An 18,164-nucleotide genomic window follows, 5' to 3' on the forward strand; every position below is an offset into this window, starting at 1 on the left:
TGAGACTGCTGCTGTGAACATTAGGGTCCATGTGTCCCTATGCCTCAGCACTCCTGTATCCCTTGGGTAAATCCTAGCATTGCTATTGCTGGGCATGGGGGGGTTCTATTGTCAATATTTTGAGGAATCTCCACACTGTTTTCCAGAGGGGCTGCACCAGTTTANCTCACCGGATTGTTTGTTGCTCGAGTGTGGAGTTTGTTGAATTCCTTATAGATTTTGGAACAGACAACCTCCTTGACCTCAACTGCAGCAATTTCTTACTCTACACATCCCCAAAGGCAAGGGAATCAAGAGCAAAAATGAACTATTGGGACCTCATCAAGATTAAAAGCTTCTCCACGGCATAGGAAACAATCAATAAAACTAATAGGCAACCGATGGAATGGGGAAAGATAGTTGCAAATGACATATCAGATAAAGGGCTAGTATCCAAATCTATAAGGAACTCACCAAACTCCACACCCGAGAAACATAACACATTGTTTTAAAAAGTACAGGGTTTGTTCTCTTTAATTATGCTATTGTCCGAGTCCTGCACAGTACAAGCTGAAAGAAGCTACAAGTGTTGCTTGTTCCAACTTTGAATTTTTTCAGATGAGGCTATTACCACTATGGTATAATGAAGAAAGCAGACTTTGAGAATCAGAATATTTAGATTTTACTTCAGTTCTGCTGCTTAGTACCTGTGTGATGTTGGCCAAACACTTGATTTCCTTAAGCCTCATTTTTCTTAGTTGTAAATCTGGGATAAAATTTTTGTCATAATAGTATCTTCAGAGTCATTATCACATCATTTGCCAGATGTAAAGGAAATTATGTATATGGAAATTATTTATAAACTAAAACACAAATACCAGTTTTTAACAGTAGGATATAAGCAGTTATTTTAAAAAGAATGGGAGAGGCAGCCCTTACAGCACAAGTCTCCATATTGTGCGACCCTATGGCCATTTTACTAGTGGTCCACTTCATAAGTACTTATTAAACTAATTAATATGTAAGGCTTGATAAACTCCAAACTTTAAATTTGTCCGAATAAGCAGTGAATTTGATGCATAATTAAGGAATTTTTTTTAAAGAGTACATCTGTGGGAGGTAACCTCAAGTTTAGTATATCTGTATTTACTGTCTCTTGAAAAATCTTTTACAGAGCTGTTATAATTTGCAAGTAGCAGTGCTATTTCCAGAAACACTATTATAAAGGTTTTTGTTTATTTTAATTCCATCTACTTTAGAAATTTTTTAGTATTGTGAAGTGGATTTGCTCTATGACCCAGAATGAAAGAATATATATTGAATCATAATCAGCTAATTGTATCACCTTCTAAATAATATATAATTTAAAATGGTGATAGTAGCAATGTATTCTGTGGGAGTAGTATTTGATCCTATAGTAAGAACTCTTCAAAGTCTTATAAATTGACTTGTAGCTTTTATTCATAATCTCTTAAGTGCTAGAAACCATATCTTACCTTAAATCTGTATATGAATATTGCTACCATATATTAATTTGTGTTTCTAACAGAGGTGCATCTTAATGATAACTTCGCGTGTTCAGATATAGAACAAAACACTGAGGGAAAAGACATTAATTTTAATAATGTATCATTGACTTAGCTCTCTAACATTACTGTTTAAAAATAATTTTTAGTTGCTTTTTAATTAAATGGCATTGCATGTAGAGTTTTATATATTTTGTTTTATTAGTTATATATTGATTTAAGAATCTAGGGTTGCAGTGTTTTTGAGCCAAATCTACTAAGAAGAAGTGGAAATAATAGCTGTATTAACTAATCTACTTATTCCTCACAGGAGAGAAAAATTTTATTTGTAATGCTTCTTAATCCACTAAGAATTAACAAAATACTTGAGTCATTTCTTAATGGACTTCACTCTGCAGTGTTTTCCTCATATTTACACTGTATCAGACAACTTCATATGATACTCTGAGAATAAAATATTTAATCTTATTTTCCTGTACATGAACGTCTGTTTTTGGTGTATGTTTTAGATGGGGCCACTCAGGTACATAAATATTTTCACTGAAATATCTGGCTTGGAAAACCATGAGGCTTAAGGGAACAGGTGTTTGGGAGAACTGTACCACAGTTTTCTTTGCTCTTTCGTTAATAAGTCTTTGCTTCGGTGACTTTCGTTCTTAGTGTTTTAACCTTAGATTAAACAGCTCTTTCCAAAACGTTTTTAATGTATACTAAGTTGAATTTCCCCTTCCACAGAATCTTTTAATGGGTCTCCTACAGGAAGCATAAATTTGGTAAGTACTCTTAGGGGTGCTTTAATTATTAAAGTGGCTTGAAAATATAAAAAGTAAGCCATAACATACAGAAATAAATGAGATATTAAAAGCACAGACCATCCTTTAATATTACAGGAAGTTACTTGCTTTAAAAGAATTGTTAAATTTACATAAGAAAGCCTCTGAAATTTATTTTCACTTGTAAGAGTTGGCTTAAGTTACACCTGCATAATTTGATAAAAAATTGATTTCATATCTTGAATCCCAAATTTAATATTTTGAAGTGACTTTGACTAGTGGTATTTTGAATACTAAACTTGTGATATATAAATGTGTACATTGAAATTTGCTCTTTGTTTTTGTATGTAAAAATGAAATACAAAATTAGTTAGGATTTCTCAAAAATTCCAGATATTTCTTATAGTGTACACTGTAACAAATGCAGGTTTTTGTAAAAAAAAAATTAAGCCTTATAGTAAATCGAGCAACTTTATCTTATGATTACAAGTTTAAGAATGGTATATTTTTAACATATAAGCTCTCTTTGGCATTTTATACATTCATAGTGAAGTGTGAAATAATGAACATTTCAGTTCTTTTATACATCCATCCTTGTCATGAAGAACTTATTTCATAAAATGCCCCTAGGAAGAAATATTATCTTCTATGAAAGTTTCAGTGCTGAGTTTGTGGAGGATGGGAGTTAGGGAGAGATTGTTTCCTTTGTTTTTCATTCTAGTTACACTACTTTTCCTTTTTGTAATAGCTAAATGGCCTAGAGGTCCATTATCTTATGTTGTCTTCTCTAGTACTACATTTATATAAAAAATAACCATGTTGAGTGTTTTATTACTCTATAAATTATAACCTTTAACAAAACACCAAAGTGGTCAGCCATAGTGTTACATCAAAGATGCTGTAACATTTAAAATATCGTCCAAAGTCCTTTGTTATCACTACCATTTGTTTGTTGTGTTGCATAGCCTTATAACAAAAAAGAATAATAAAAAAAGTTCCTAAATGTGATGAAACTTTTGCTTCATTTGAAATTTCAGGTATTCATGTTTGTAGTGCTTATACAAATACGTGAACGCTAGTAACACTTTTCCTTTATTCCATATCTGGAATAAATGCTTTTTCAAATAAGAATGGTTTACATTTGTTTTTTAATTTTTTTATAGTTTATTTATTTTTAAGAGGGAGACAGACAGAGCGCTAGCAGGAGAGGGTCAGAGAGAGGAGGAAACCAAGAATCTTAAGCAGGCTCCAGACTCTAAGCTGTCAGCACAGAGCTTGATGTGTGGCTTGAACTCATGAACTGTGAGATCCTGACCTGAGCTGGAGTCGGAGGCTTAACCGACTGAGCCACCCAGGTGCCCTGATAAGAACAATTTCTTTTTTTTTTTTTTTTAACAATTTCTTTATCATATAGTGATCTAAACCAAAACAGTCTTTTGATTGGCAAAGGTCACACTTGAGGTCGGTGACTTGCAGTATTTTGTTATTCACATAATTTTATTAAATTCAAGCTTTTAAGTAGCTGGAGTCTTTTAAATTCTTTTTAAATATGTAGACAATTTTTTAAATTATTATTTTTTTTAGAGAGTGTGTGTGAGTGGGGGAGAGGGAGAAGGAAAGCGGGGGGGGGTGGGGAGAGAGAGAGAGAGAGAGAATATCTTAATCAGGCTCCATGTTCAGCAGGGAGCCCAACCCATGACCCTGAGCCAAAATGAAGAGTCAAAAAGAGGCTCAATGGACTGCGCCACCCAGGCATCCCAATATATAGACAAATTTTAGTGGATAGTTTCATTTTAAAAATAGTTCTGTGTTTGTAAAATAGGCCATAGTAGTTTCTTCCCACATAGTAAGCAAAGAATATATTTATTTATAATGATTTACTCATTTTTCTATCGAGATTGGCACATAAATTATAAACATTTCTAGCAGTGCCATCATAGTTGTGTGGGTTATCATAGTAAATCTGAATTTTCAGTTTGCTTTTTTTGTTTGTTTAAAAATTTTTTTCTTAATGCTTTATTTATTTTTAAGACAGAGCATGAGCTGGGGAGGGGCAGAGAGAGAGGGGGAAACACAGAATCCAAAGCAGGCTCCAGGCTTTGAGCTGTCAGCACAGAGTCCGTTGTGGAGCTCAAACTCACAAACTGTGAGATTATGACCTGAGCCAAAGTTCGACACTCAACCAGCTGAACCACCCAGGAAACACTGAATTTTCAGTTTTTGACTTAGCATAGTAGTTCTAAAAATCTTCTTTTTTGTTGTTTTGTTTTGTTTTGTTTCCAAGAGTCAAGAATCTTAACCCAAGGATTATTATACAAACTGTATTTGAGAGCAGTATTAGTGCACTTGTTTTTGAAATCATAGTTTTCTTTTACTAAATAATACTTATAGTTCTAAATCAGAATGTGGTAGTTAATATTATTTCACCACTTGTAATTTTATATAGTATACTTGATATTTACATTTGCATTTTACCTGTGACTAGTGTTTAAGAGATGTTTCATTAGATTATTTCATCATATTTAATGAAAATAATATTTGTTAATTGTATGTTTTAAGTGTACTAGAAAGACATTTATATACAGTTTTCTAACAACTTCTGGGTTGTGTCATGTAAGATGCTAACATGTTTAAAGTAATAAGTAAGTAGCATTTAGCTGTTGAAATCTTACCTACAATGGAAGGTTAATCATAATAATAGTGACAGTAATAACAACAATAATACTTTTTGAAAAACAAATGTTTTATATTCTCTGTGATTGTAATTGAAGATCATAGTAGATAACAATCTGAATTTTGTAGAATATTCTATTTTCTCTGTAGCTTCTTCCATATAAAAGTAATATTAAAACAAGGTTGTATTTCTCTCAAGATACTTTACTATAAGTCATATGACCACTTAAATAAGTGCACTCTTCTTCTTTTCAAATCATTATAATTCACTTTGTAAAATGACAGAGTTGCAGAGCAAGTATTACGCCATTAGGTCATTGGGAAAACTGAGGTACAAGAAAGATCAGTTGATTTGTCTAAAGTCTTTCAAGGTATCACTGGTGAAGCCTGGACTAGACCCAGTTTAATTTAATGATTCGCCTCTTGATTTGACCAGGGAAATAACTCTGAGTTATCTGTATGGAATTATCAGATTTTGCTTCTCTTAATCAATCTTCAGTAGATCAACTTTTGGCTTCTCCTTAGAATGAAATTGCCTTAATTTAAATGGCTTTGTGTCATATGTATGGCTGCATTTAAGTCATTTAAATGACTCTTCCGTAGTATTGGTAATATCTTATTAAGACTTCAGAGTTCATTCAGATCCTGTGTTTTTTTTTTTTTTAAAGTGTAAGATATGTCTGGGGCACCTGGGTGGCTCAGTCGGTTTTAAGCGGCCGACTTCAGCTCAGGTCAAGATCCTCACGGTTCGTAGGTTCGAGTCCTGCATTGGGCTCTGTGCTGACAGCTCGGAGCCTGGAGCTGGCTTCAGATTCTGCGTCTGCTCTCTCTGCCCTTCCCCTGCTCACTCTCTGTCTCTCAAAAATAAAATAACAACAAAAAAAATTTAAAGTGTAAGATATGCCTGAACCATATAATGTCTGTGTCTCAAGAAGTCCCCAAGACCATTTTGATGTTCAGTGATTACTAAGAGGACTCACAGGCCTCAGCATAGTCATACTTATAGATAGGATTTATTATAGACAAAGGATATAAAGCAAAATCAGCAAAGGGAAAAGGCTCATGGGACAGGGTCCAGAGGAAACCAGGTACAAGTTTCCAAGAATCCTCTCCCATGGAAGTCACATGGAACATACTTAATTCCCCCAGCAATGAATGTGACAACATATGTGAATGTAGCTACCATGAAAACTCATCTGAGACTGAGTGACCAGGGGTTTCATTGGAGGCAGGTCACATAGGCAAACTGGTTAGTACATTCTAAATTTCCAGACTCCCAAAAGGAAAGTGGGTGTTCAGCATAAACCACATTGTTTATACAAACAGGTTAGGTACAGTGAACTACTTTTAGCAGGGGATCCTTCCCTAAATCTAAATTCCCAGATGTCATCCAGGAGCCAGGCTTGTAAGCATTGCTTTCTGAGGAGAGCAATTTCAAGTTAATTCTTTTTTGTTGCTGTTATTTTTCTCCAGCTTTATTGAGATTTAATTGACATTGAACATTATATAAGTTCAACATATTGATTTGATATTACAAAATGGTTACCACCGTAGGGTTAGCTAACTGCTCTGTCACATCACATGGTTACCATTTTTATATTAAGAACATGTAAGATTTATCCTCAGTAATTTCAAGTATATAATATGGTATTATTATTATTAGAAATATAGTTGGCTCAAGTTAACTCTTTTCTGCACAGTCTATCAAGATGTGATTATGTTCCCTTCTAGTTATGTGTGGGTGTATGTACCTGAAGCAAAAAAATTTAAATTTAAACCCAAAGGCCATAGTTAAAAAAGATTCATTTTGAGTTACTCAGTAATGATTTTTGTTTGTGGGATTATTGTTCAAGATTATTTAAAATCTGTCTTAGATTCTGGATTCACGTCATATAGATCATAATAATAGGTGACATTTTTGTGTTAGGCAGTCTTACTAAATGTTTTACATGTCTTCTTATTTAATCCTTGTATAACCGATGTGTAGGTACTGTTATTCTCATTTTAGATAAGCAATCAAATTATTTCTAAATTAATAAAGGCTAAATAATAGGGAGTTGGCTCTAGTACATTTAAAAAATTTTGAAATTTTAAGAATATGTCTACTGATTTTTTCCATTTTTTCTTGCCATGTATTGAATATAATTGAGAAGTAGCAAGTATATATAGATACACAATGAAGGAAGAAATAATCTGATGTACTAAGTTGATTTCTGAATTATTTTGTTTTATAGTTTTTTAATCGTGGATTTTCTCTCCCCTGTTGGTATAAATAGGATTATTGTTGGGGGAGGGATACAAATAATATAAAGTTTACATGGCACAAAGATGAGTAAGGCATTTGTGATATAAAATGTTTTAACATTTTTTTCCTATAAAATTAAAAACATTTTTTTATCATTTTTTTCCAAGTCTTTAGATGACCTTTCAAATGTATCTTCTGACGACTCAGTACAACTTCATGCTTACATTTCAGACACCGGTAAGAGACTTTGTGGTATGATTATTACTTAAAAATTATTGATTATTATTACACCTGGATTATTTTCCACTTATTTTTACAAACCATTTTCTGTTGTGTAGTCAAATTTTTAAGTTACATCTTTCTCTTCAGTGAGCTTTTCATTAACTTCTACAATGTCTATTATGTATATGGTTTGATACATACTTTGTATCATGTTTGATGATACCTTATATGTATGTTATAATATACTTCTATATCTTCTTTCTCTAAGGTTGTTACTTTTAACACTTGGAAAAGCTTAAATTCTAAGCAGTTTGTCATAGCTAATAAACTCTTGAAACCCAATCTTTTCCTCTTCTTGTTTGCATCTAGCTGATAATTGTTGCATAATTCTTATGAAATCACTTGGGGTGGATTATATACTTTAATCTTTTTCATAATGCAGAGTCAGACTAGATAACTGAGTTAGTGAAACTTTGGTATAGGAGCTTACAGAAGTTTAAGAAATGCTCAGATGAGGTGAGAAACTTCTAAAATTTTGTGACTCAGTCAGCATATATGCAAAATGGTTAGTGAGCTGAGAAAAAAATCAATGTCCATCATTGCCACTGGGTTATTAGATAATGCCGATGAGTAGTAGATAATGGTGGTTTACTTATCCAGCCTCTCACTATTCCTAGATTATAGGAGCATGTCTGTCGGATTATATTTGAAATGTTACTGTATTGAGGTATCTCAGTTCAATTTCATGCTTACATTTTAGGTACTAAAAAGAGATCTTAAAGTAACCATTGCAGTTTTAAGATAATTTGCTTTTTTTTTTTTTTTTAAGATCTGTTTTCTTTTGCTTCCCATTGGAGCTAGAGTCTCATTTTACACTGTGTTACCTGCCATATTAGTGAAAATAAGTTATTTATAATTGCTGTCTAAGTTGTTCTTTTATCCTTTACAGTTAGTTGGTGCATACTTTACCTGCTCTTAAAGGTCATTAGATGACACCTTTGTCAGTAAAACCAGAGGTTTTGTTGCTTTTCTTTCTAGCTTTTGTTATAGTTGTTTCACTGTTGTTTACTTTTCCTTCCTGAGATTTTAAAATTCTTTTTAAAAATCTCTCTTCTCTCTCTTGGTTTGTCTTCCAAATGTGAAAGTCTTTGTTAAACTGCAGGTATTAAGTATTTGTTCTTTTATTTCTTTCTTGAAGACCTTAAATTTTATGTCTCAAGGAAGACACTCGTGTTCATATTTCTTATGTAGATCTTCCTTTTTTCTGGATGTTCTGATTTTTAGCTGCTTTGTCCATTTATTCAACAAGTGTTTATTAGCTTCTTAAAATGTTTGAAAGCACTAAAAGCATTTTTAATAAATTGTTTTCTCTCAGACAAAGTATGAATACTAAAGAGGCAACATAATATAGTTGTGAAGAGCATAGCTTTTTCCCCATTTGCATGGGTTCAAGTCCCAACTCTGCTACCTAATAGCTGGGTAAACTTGGCAAGTTCCTTGACTTCTCTGTACTTCAGTTGCTTATCCATAAAATGGATCAATAATATTTAACTCACAGAGCTGTTATGAGACTAATTGATTACATTAGTAATTACATGAGTAGATATTATATATTAGCCTTTGTTCAATAAATATTTTACCAGTTAGACTTCAGAGTGTCTGAGTCTAGATTTTATGTTTTTTACATCTTTATTACAGGAAGTAGAACATAGATTTTAGTGAGGTGCTTCTCAAGGAATGATCCGTGGACTAGTGCATACTGTTTCTCTTTGTGAAATCTTACTTTAAAAACTACTAGCTAAATTAAGCAGTGTACTTAGTGATGAGAGGTTGATTGACGTTCTGGTCGTAGTCCCTTATCTCATTATGGATTAGTGACAAACAGTTTGTACATCACCTGCTGTGAGTAACATTGTCCTAATGAAAGCAAAACCTATTTCCAGTATAATACCTCGCCATCATCTCATAATACATATTTGCAGCCTCATTATCTTTTTTAAATTAAATTACCTTTTTGTCTTCTGCACAACCTATTCTTCCTCTTGTGCATGCACCCTAGTCACGAGCTCCTATGCAAGTAAGTTTGTGAGAAACCTGGTTACTGTTTTCTCAAATGCTTTCTTAACATTCTTCCCTTCGTTTCTTTTCTGTTTCTTCCTATTCTTCTTGCTCTTGTTAACTCCTAATTGTTTATGATTTGTTGCCTAATTGGCTTTTGCTTTCTATTTTTTTCACAAAACCTCTCTTGAACACTGCAGATAAAATTATTCCCTTGTCCTGCCAACTAATTTGAGTGGTGCTGGTTCTCTAACAGGATGAGAAAGATTTGTGCAGTTTGTTCTGCGCAGGTCTCTGAGGGAAGGATGTTTGGAAGAAGTGAACAGTGAATAATAAATAATATTACATAGAGTTAAAGCCTCAGAGAGTGAAGTGACCAGAGTCTATCCCTAAGCTTACATTTTGACAAATCAGAAAATTAATATTAGATTAAAATGGAATAAAGGACAATTTTGAGTAGAAAGTTCCAATCTTAGAAAAATGTTGATGAAAGCTTAAAAGAGGTTTCTGTCCAAACTGCACTTGCCAGTATAGGTTTTTAGCTTTTATGCTATTAAAATAATTTAATAGATGCTATGCAAACCCTTCTTTGCCTCATTTTATACAAAATACAAATTCAGTCAGCTCTAAAGCTTAGCCACTATTTCCTCCCACAATTATGGATTAATGTAATCTATTATTAGAATAGCAATTTATACTTGTGGGCAGTGTGGTAATCTAAAGTGCTATAGGAAATCCTGCCTTCCACATGTGGAAATGCTGAAAATAGTAAAATAAAAATAGCTAAAGGGAGAAATGTACAGGTGCCATAGTCTGTGATGAAAAATAAATTCAGGAAAGTGAAGTGGAGTTGAAGCCAGGGAGCCCACAGGAGCATAAACGTTGATATCTTGATTTTAATTTTTTTAATTTTTTTTTTTTTTTTGATGTTTTTTATCTTTGAGAGAGAGAGTATGAGCAGGGGAGGGTCAGAGAGAGAGGGAGACAGAATCCACAAAGCAGGCTCCAGACTCTGAGCTGTCAGCACAAAGCCCAACGTGGGGTTNGGCAAAGGAAGGGAGAGAGAGAGAGAGAGAAAGAGAGTCTTAAGCAGGCTCTGCAGTTAACATGGAGCCTGACCTGAAACTGAACCACCCAGGCTCCCTTGCTATTTTGATTTTAACAGCATTTTCATGCCTCTCAAACTTAGAAGTGGCAGGATGAGCTAAGGCCATAGTAAGCTGGAACCTAGTCCTTCACATTAAGCCCAGAGTAACGAAGAACGGTTTAATATGAACAATGAACTAGAAGAAGCCTAGTGTCAAGGGAAAAAAACAGAATGTCATGATGATGTCTGGAAATGATATCTGTGGCCCATAAGAAATTGAAAGCCTGTCTTGATTCCCAACATGGGTGTGTCCAGATATAGCCATCCTCAAGTGATTGTGTACCAACCTAGCCTGAGAGGATGTTAAAAATATTCATAGAGATAAAAGCTAAGGCAAGCATTCAACACTATGAAAAAAATAATTAATTAATTAATAAATGATAGAAAAAAATACTGTGAATGAAATTGAGGTCAGTGGATGGATTAAGAAATAGACCAGATGTAGATGAGTAGAGATTCAGTAAACTTAGAGAGACCTGAAGAAATGATCTAGAATAGAGTCCAACACTAGAAGAAGGTAGGAAAATGGAAAATAGGAAAGAAAATTAGAGAAAATGATTCAAAGCAGATCTCTTTACTTAATTTTAATACAAAATGGGAACAGGCTTTGATTTGAGAGTTTACCTCATGTGAATGGTATGCAGGAAAATGTCTTTTTTTAAAAAAATCTACAGGATGAACTACATTTGTAAATTTTTGAAAATTGTAAAGAGACTTGCCAAAAGTGCATAAATTATAGTCCTTGGCTTTTGCTTTCTGTTCGGTAAGAGAGATATTCACTGAAATACAACTGAATAGTGAAGGCTAGTATCAAAGGTTATTATTTTGTTTCTGTTACTTTTCTATTAAATATGTGCAGAGTAATGCTGTATTATGAGGTGGTAGTGTGGTATCATAACTAAGAATAGGTACAAGCTCTTGAGGACGTGAGTCGAAGTGAATATTACTGTGTGGTTGGTAGTGTCATCATAAACTTACAATGTACTTGTCATAAAATCTTGTGGATGTGAGTGCAGAGGATGGGAATCTTTTTTATCCTTTGGTGACATCCTTTTGTCTCAGTCTGTCATTTCAAATTCTTCTTCATTTTATGTTTTGTTCGTTTTTGTTCTTCATCTTCCTCCTCTGTGTGTGTTTTGCTCCTCTCCATTTTGTTTGAAATGACTAGTATATGCTGACTATGACCCATATGCTGTGGCAGGCGTGTGTAATGATCATGGCAAGACGTACGCATTATATGCTATCACTGTCCACCGGCGCAGTCTGAACAGCGAGGAGATGTGGAAAACCTATCGTCGTTACAGTGACTTTCATGACTTCCACATGAGGATCACTGAACAGGTAATCCTCCACTGAACAAACGTTTTCAAGTTTGTGTGGTTTATGTTGTTTCCTGATTTGATGTTTGAATCTAAATGGCTCTGAGGATGCTAAGATAATGAGCAAAGCCAAAGAAAGTAAGAATTTCTGTATAGTCAGCACAATATTAGAATGATTATGAGTATTTAATCAATAAACCAATCTTTAGCCAGTTATAACTATTGTAGACTAGTGACAAAATATCACTGATCTACTTTGAAAAATTAAAATTAAAATGAATGTATATTTCTGATTGTGTGTGTGTTATGCTTTCCAAGAGGTATTTGGGTTCAGTTTAAAACATGGAGTAGGATCACTGTAGGGCTTTTTTTTTGGGGGGGGGGAGCAATAGACTCCAGAGCTATAGTTATTTTAAATGGCGTTCTTATCCAGTATCCAACAATGTAACAGTCAAATCCTTGATCTATCAAGTTGTTTTAAGAACCACAACGTAAGTTTAACATTAACCAATTAATGTTTTAATTCTTACTAAATACATCCTTCTTGTTTTAAAGAAGTATATGGACTCTTAATGGTAACATGTAAACAAATTATTTCTGTTTTACTTTTTATTAAATACTGTTTTTCTTTAACTTAAAAAATAGATTATCACCACATAAATTGTAATATGTGATCTATGGAATTTAACTTTTGACCATCTATGATTTTATTCAAAGTTTTTCACTGTACAGCTGGTATTAAGCCAGTAAAAATACTGATAATTATTGGTGACATTTGAATGGACAGAAGCTTTGAAATGACACCGTATTATTTGAGTAATCGAAAATATCTTTTTTTTCAGTTAAGATAGTGGAAAAAAGATGTCCGGTACCATGATCATTTCATTAAAATACTCTGAATAGAATGAGATAAACGGTTAAAAGCTTGAAAGTGATTAAAAACAGATGAGTGTTGACTCCAGAAGACCATATGAAAAAGACTGTTGAATTATATTCATAAGAAAATCAGTAACTTTGGACATGTCTGTACTTCTATTTTTGTTGTTGAATAGATAAATATGTTTCTTGATTTGCTTCTTCAGTTTAGATTGAATTTTTGCAGAGGTGAAAGGATTTTCTGTCCCACATTGATGAAATAATTGCTTTTATTTTTTAAATATTACCTGCTTTATATTCTAAAATCCCACAGCTTATCTTTCTTCCCATCCTCACACATCAACCAAACCTGGCAAATTTTAAAATGATTTGAATTGCTAAGAAGTAGTTTTATTTACTTGGAAATTAATGGAAATTTGGAATAATGTGAAATTTTCTTTGAATGGTGTTAACCTTTTACTATTAAGAGGAATAATCATTGCCTAATTTAAATATTCTAGGCAGGGACTGTAAATATGTTTATGTTTACATATTGACAAATATAAGTGAAGAACATACTTTAAAAAACACTTTGTTAATAGAACAGTCCATACAGAAATCTCCTTTTTCAATACAGCGCCAAAAATTAAATGAAATTAATAAAGCTAATTCATTTTCATTATTTTTTTATTACTTTTTTTTTTTACATTTATTTATTTTTGAGAGACCAAGCACAAGCAAGGGAGAGGCAGAGAGAGAAGACAACACAGAATCTGAAGCAGGCTCCAGGCTTTGAGCTGTCAGCAAGAGCCTGATGCCCAGCCCAAATCCACAAACTATGAGATCATAACCTGAGCTGAAGTTGGTTAATGACTGAGCCACCCAGGTGCCCCAAGAGAATTCATTTTTAAAAGGGCTCAATGCAGGCAAAGTGCCTGTGTTTTGACTTTGTGTTTCTTATCACGTCACAGTAGTGTGTGATTACTTATTTAGATTGCTCACAGAGCTTAATAATTTAAAAATAAAGCTTGTAGGTAAAAATGTAGCTTTAAGGAAAATGCTAAGCATTTTTAAATAAGACCCAGGCTCTTTGCCTTTTGCTCTGCCTTATCTGTATTTTTAAACTTAAATCTCCCATAAAATAGCAGAAGAGAAATGTATTGACCAGTAGTAATTCATCAGTTGGTAACAGTACAGCCTGTTGGCACAAATAAATTTTAACTCCATAGAGCTCTTAAAGTGTTAACATTATTTTAAAACGGGTTTTGTTTATTTAACTTTGTGATGTAAGCTTTTCTAGTCTAAATATACAAACTATCATTTATTTTCTTTAAAGATGTTTTTAGCCTCATTTGATGTTTATGGATAAAGATTTATAAAATTGAAAGAAAATAATTAACATTAAATATAACATTATTTTAGAAATGGCCTGACGTACATACACATTTATTTATTCAGCAATTATGTATTGAGTTTTTTCTCTCTCCCTGGTACTGTTCTCAGTGCTTGGAATACAACAGTGAACAAGACAGACCAAGTCTTTGCCTCTCGGAACTTACATGCTAGTAGACACTGTGCATTTCTATTATATTGAGTGAATTGTATATTAAATTTTTTTATGTTTTTATTTACTTCTGAGAGAGAGAGAGACAGCGTGAGCAGGGGAGGGTCAGAGAGAGAGGGAGATACAGAATCAGAAGCAGGCTCCAGGCTCTGACCTAGCTGTCCACACAGAGCTCGACATGGGGCTCAAACCCACCAACCGTGAGATCATGATCTGACACGAAGTCGGACACTTAAACTGACTGAGCCACCCAGGTGCCCCAGAGTGAATTGTATATTAGCACAGATAAAATACTAATGATTTAAAAAAATTAAGTATGTATTAAGGTGAGTAAAAGTATTTATGTGCTTGTATATAAACATTGTGAATTCTTGTAACAAAATTTCAGGTGTGCCTTTTGAATTTTCCAATAGCATACTAGGAATCTGTGGGGCACCTGGGTGGCTGAGTCACTTAAGTGTCTGACTTCAGCTCAGGTCATGATCTCACAGTTTGTGAGTTCGAGTCCCACGTTGGGCTCTGTGCTGAGAGCTCAGAGTCTGGAGCCTGCTTCGGATTCTGTGTCTTTCTCTCTCTGCCCTCCCCCACTCATGCTCTGTTTCTCTCTGTCTCTCAAAAATAAATATTAAAAAAAAATTTTTTTTTTTAATTCAGTATATACTTTTCTATATACTGACATATTCAGTATAGAAAGATAAAATCTGGAGCACCTGAGTGGCTCAGTTGGTTTAAGCGTCCAACTTCAGCTCAAGTCATGATCTCACAGTTTGTGAGTTCGAGCCCTGTATCAGGCTCTATGCTGACAGCTCAGAGCCTAGAGCCTGCTTCAGATTCTGTGTCTTCCTCTCTCTCTGTCCCTCACCTACTCACACTCTGTCTCACTTTCTCAAAAATAAAATAAACATTACAAATAAATAAAAAAAGAAAGATAAAATATTTTATTTTGGAATGTCTATGATTTATATATAATACTTGAGTTCTTTGTGAACATTGAAATACTCTTTTAATTTATGTGAGTTCTCATGTTTAGGTAAATTTATAATTTTTTTACATGCTTTTAAAAAAGCCTTTAATGAGGGGCGCCTGGGTGGCTCAGTCATTAAGTGTTCAATTTTGGCTCAGATCATGATCTCACCATTCATGGGTTTGAGCCCTGTGTCGGGCTCTGTGCTGACGGCTCAGAGCCTGGAGCCTGCTTCAGATTCTGTGTCTCCCTCTCTGCCTCTCCCCCTCCTGTACTCTGTCACTCAAAAATAAATATTAAAAAAAAATACTTCAATGAGTTTTTGCAGAGGGAATTATATTACCTTTCAGGGAATGGGCTTCCTTTAACTTCTAATTTTAAAATAATCTTTAAAATAGCAGTCTTATAATAAGTTTAATTAGAGTATAAAATTTCCCCATTTTTGTGTTTTTATAATAACAATATTTGAGAAAACTATCAGTCATATATACTTCTGTTCCAGACAGTTTAAAAAGGAGTTTGATAATCAGGCTTTACGAAAATAACTACTTTTGTGGTATTTAATTTGTTTCTTTTTATTAACAACATTATTAATAATTTAATGTTTCTGAAATTTTTTTTATTCTTTTAATGTTTATTTATTTTTGAGAGAGACACTGAGTGTGAGTAGGGGATGGGCAGAGAGAGGGGGAGACAAAGAATCTGAAGCAGGCTCCAAGCTCTGCGATGTCAGCACAGAGCTTGACGCGGGGCTTGAACTCACAAGTTGTGAGATCATGACCTGAGCTAAAGTCCGGTGCTTAACCAACTGAGCCACCCAGGTGCCCCGTAAGGTATGATTTTCTAAAAAAAAAAGTTCATGAAATCAGAAGCTGTCCACTGTATGGACATTTGATATTCAATAAGGACCTCTTCTAATACTATTGTGAACAACCAAATTTATGAATATCACAGCATAACATTTTCCCTGTAAATTGCATCTTTCCTTTTTTGTTTTGTGTTTTGTTTGTTTGTTTGCCTTTACTGAGGCAAAAGAATTGCCTTTACCTTTCATGTGTACCATACAATGAATTTATTCACATTATAGCTCCAGGCAACCATCTGATTTGCAATTCCATTTAAAAGTTTATCAGAATGGGGCACCTGGGTGACTCAGTTGATTGAGGTTAAGCATGTGACTTTAGCTCTGGTCATGGGTTCGAGCCCCACATTTTACTGCTGACAGCATGTCAGTGCAGAGCCCACTTTGGATTCTCTATCCCCCTCTGCCCCTCCTCCACTTGCACTCTCCCAAAAATAAATAAATAGTAAAAAAAATAAAAAAAAATTTATCTGAATCACTCAGTTTGGAGATGAAAATCATCCCACATCTTTTCATTTCCTCTTTAATCGCTGCACCAAGAATGAATTTTCTTTATAGAGCCATTATTGTTGATGTTTTTAAACAAAGAATGGTTTATAGAAAGTTTGTTTCACTTAAGGACATGTATCACATGGGAAAAACACTAAGACTGCTTGAAATTTCAGTTACTAGGGTGCTGGCCAGGCATAGTCACTAGCTAAACGATTTTGCTCTTACACTATATTAGCAGCTGGTATAGTTAAATTCCGTGCTTTAGCAGGGCACAGTAGAGTACTGTATATGTGGTTCTTTGAAGGTGCACCCAAAAGTTAAGTCTATAAATGGTAGACTTGGAGTATGTATACTTTGTGGCCTTACAAAAATAAGGTGCATACTAAAGGCTCTTAAGGTTTTTCTTAATACTCTGTGAGTTTATTTTTCATGTGTTTGCCGGGGAAGAAGTGTCACTGTTACGCTATAGTTGTTTATATAGAGCTGTAATATAATTGTAACCTGTATTTTGAAATTGCCTTTTCTGTTTTTAATAGCTATTACAATGATTAACTGATTTGAAGTCATCGATATTAAAAAAGATTTCTTTGTTAGATTTCTTCAAAAGCCAGGAAATCATGGATCTTTGATTATTAAAAATATATTTGCTAATACTTTATTCACAAGTCAAAGTGTTGTTAAGGAAAATACTTTTAAAACCTTTCTGTATTGAGGGGCGCCTGGATGGCTCATTTGGTTAAGTGTCCCACTTTGGCTCAGGTCAGATCTCACGGTTTGTGGGTTCGAGCACTGCATCAGGCTCTGTGCTGACAGCTCAGAGCCTGGAGCCTTTTCGGATTCTGTTTCTCCCTCTCTCTGTCCCTCCCCCACTCATGCTCTGTCTTTCTCTGTCTCAGAAATAAATAAACTATGAAAATAAAATAAAACCTTTCAGTATTGATAATTTTGAACAAAATCAGAGTACTAAAATGAAATCCTGTGTGGACATCATCCATCTTTATTAGTTATCCATGTTTGTCATTCTTAATTGAAAATACTCCTTTATAAATAAAAAGCATTAGTACTATGTTTTGGACATATTTTCTGATTTTTGCTTAATATAATATACCGCACAATAGTCTGTTAAAGATGCTTTTGATAAATAGAGGCTTGTTATTTGGAAAATAATTTTTTTGTAGAAAACTGAAATTATCAAATGTATTTTATCTTCTAGTTTGAAAATCTGTCAAGCATACTGAAGCTTCCTGGTAAAAAGACTTTTAATAATATGGATAGAGATTTTTTAGAAAAGAGAAAAAAGGATCTAAATGCATATTTGCAGGTAAGTCCATGTTTATTACTACCTATGAAATTTCATTTTAATATAGCATACAAATTTGGTAGATTTCTTTATTAAAGAATGTTTTAATAAAATACTGGAATAGTAACTACTGTTGAGTAGCACTTCCAGTGTGACATGCAGTCTGCTCAGTAATTTATCAACAT

The 18,164-nt window shown here is 33.8% G+C and overlaps 1 protein-coding gene across 2 annotated transcripts in view; it reads left to right on the top strand.

The window, feature by feature from the left end:
• Positions 1–18,164, top strand: part of SNX13 (sorting nexin 13) — a 129,212-nt gene that overhangs the window by 95,012 nt on the left and 16,036 nt on the right. For both annotated transcript variants that reach the window (XR_013333591.1, XM_077757663.1), the window contains exons 16-19: positions 2,241–2,278; positions 7,364–7,433; positions 11,825–11,964; positions 17,893–18,000. Coding sequence is in view for 1 of the 2 variants with exons in the window: in XM_077757663.1 (XP_077613789.1) it covers positions 2,241–2,278; positions 7,364–7,433; positions 11,825–11,964; positions 17,893–18,000 (356 nt within the window). In the remaining variant the exon portion in view is untranslated. The remainder of the gene's footprint in view (positions 1–2,240; positions 2,279–7,363; positions 7,434–11,824; positions 11,965–17,892; positions 18,001–18,164) is intronic.

This window comes from Crocuta crocuta, unplaced genomic scaffold, assembly GCF_008692635.1.
Source record: "Crocuta crocuta isolate KB4526 unplaced genomic scaffold, BGI_CrCroc_1.0 scaffold62, whole genome shotgun sequence".
In the NCBI taxonomy this organism is placed as follows: Eukaryota; Metazoa; Chordata; class Mammalia; order Carnivora; family Hyaenidae; genus Crocuta; species Crocuta crocuta.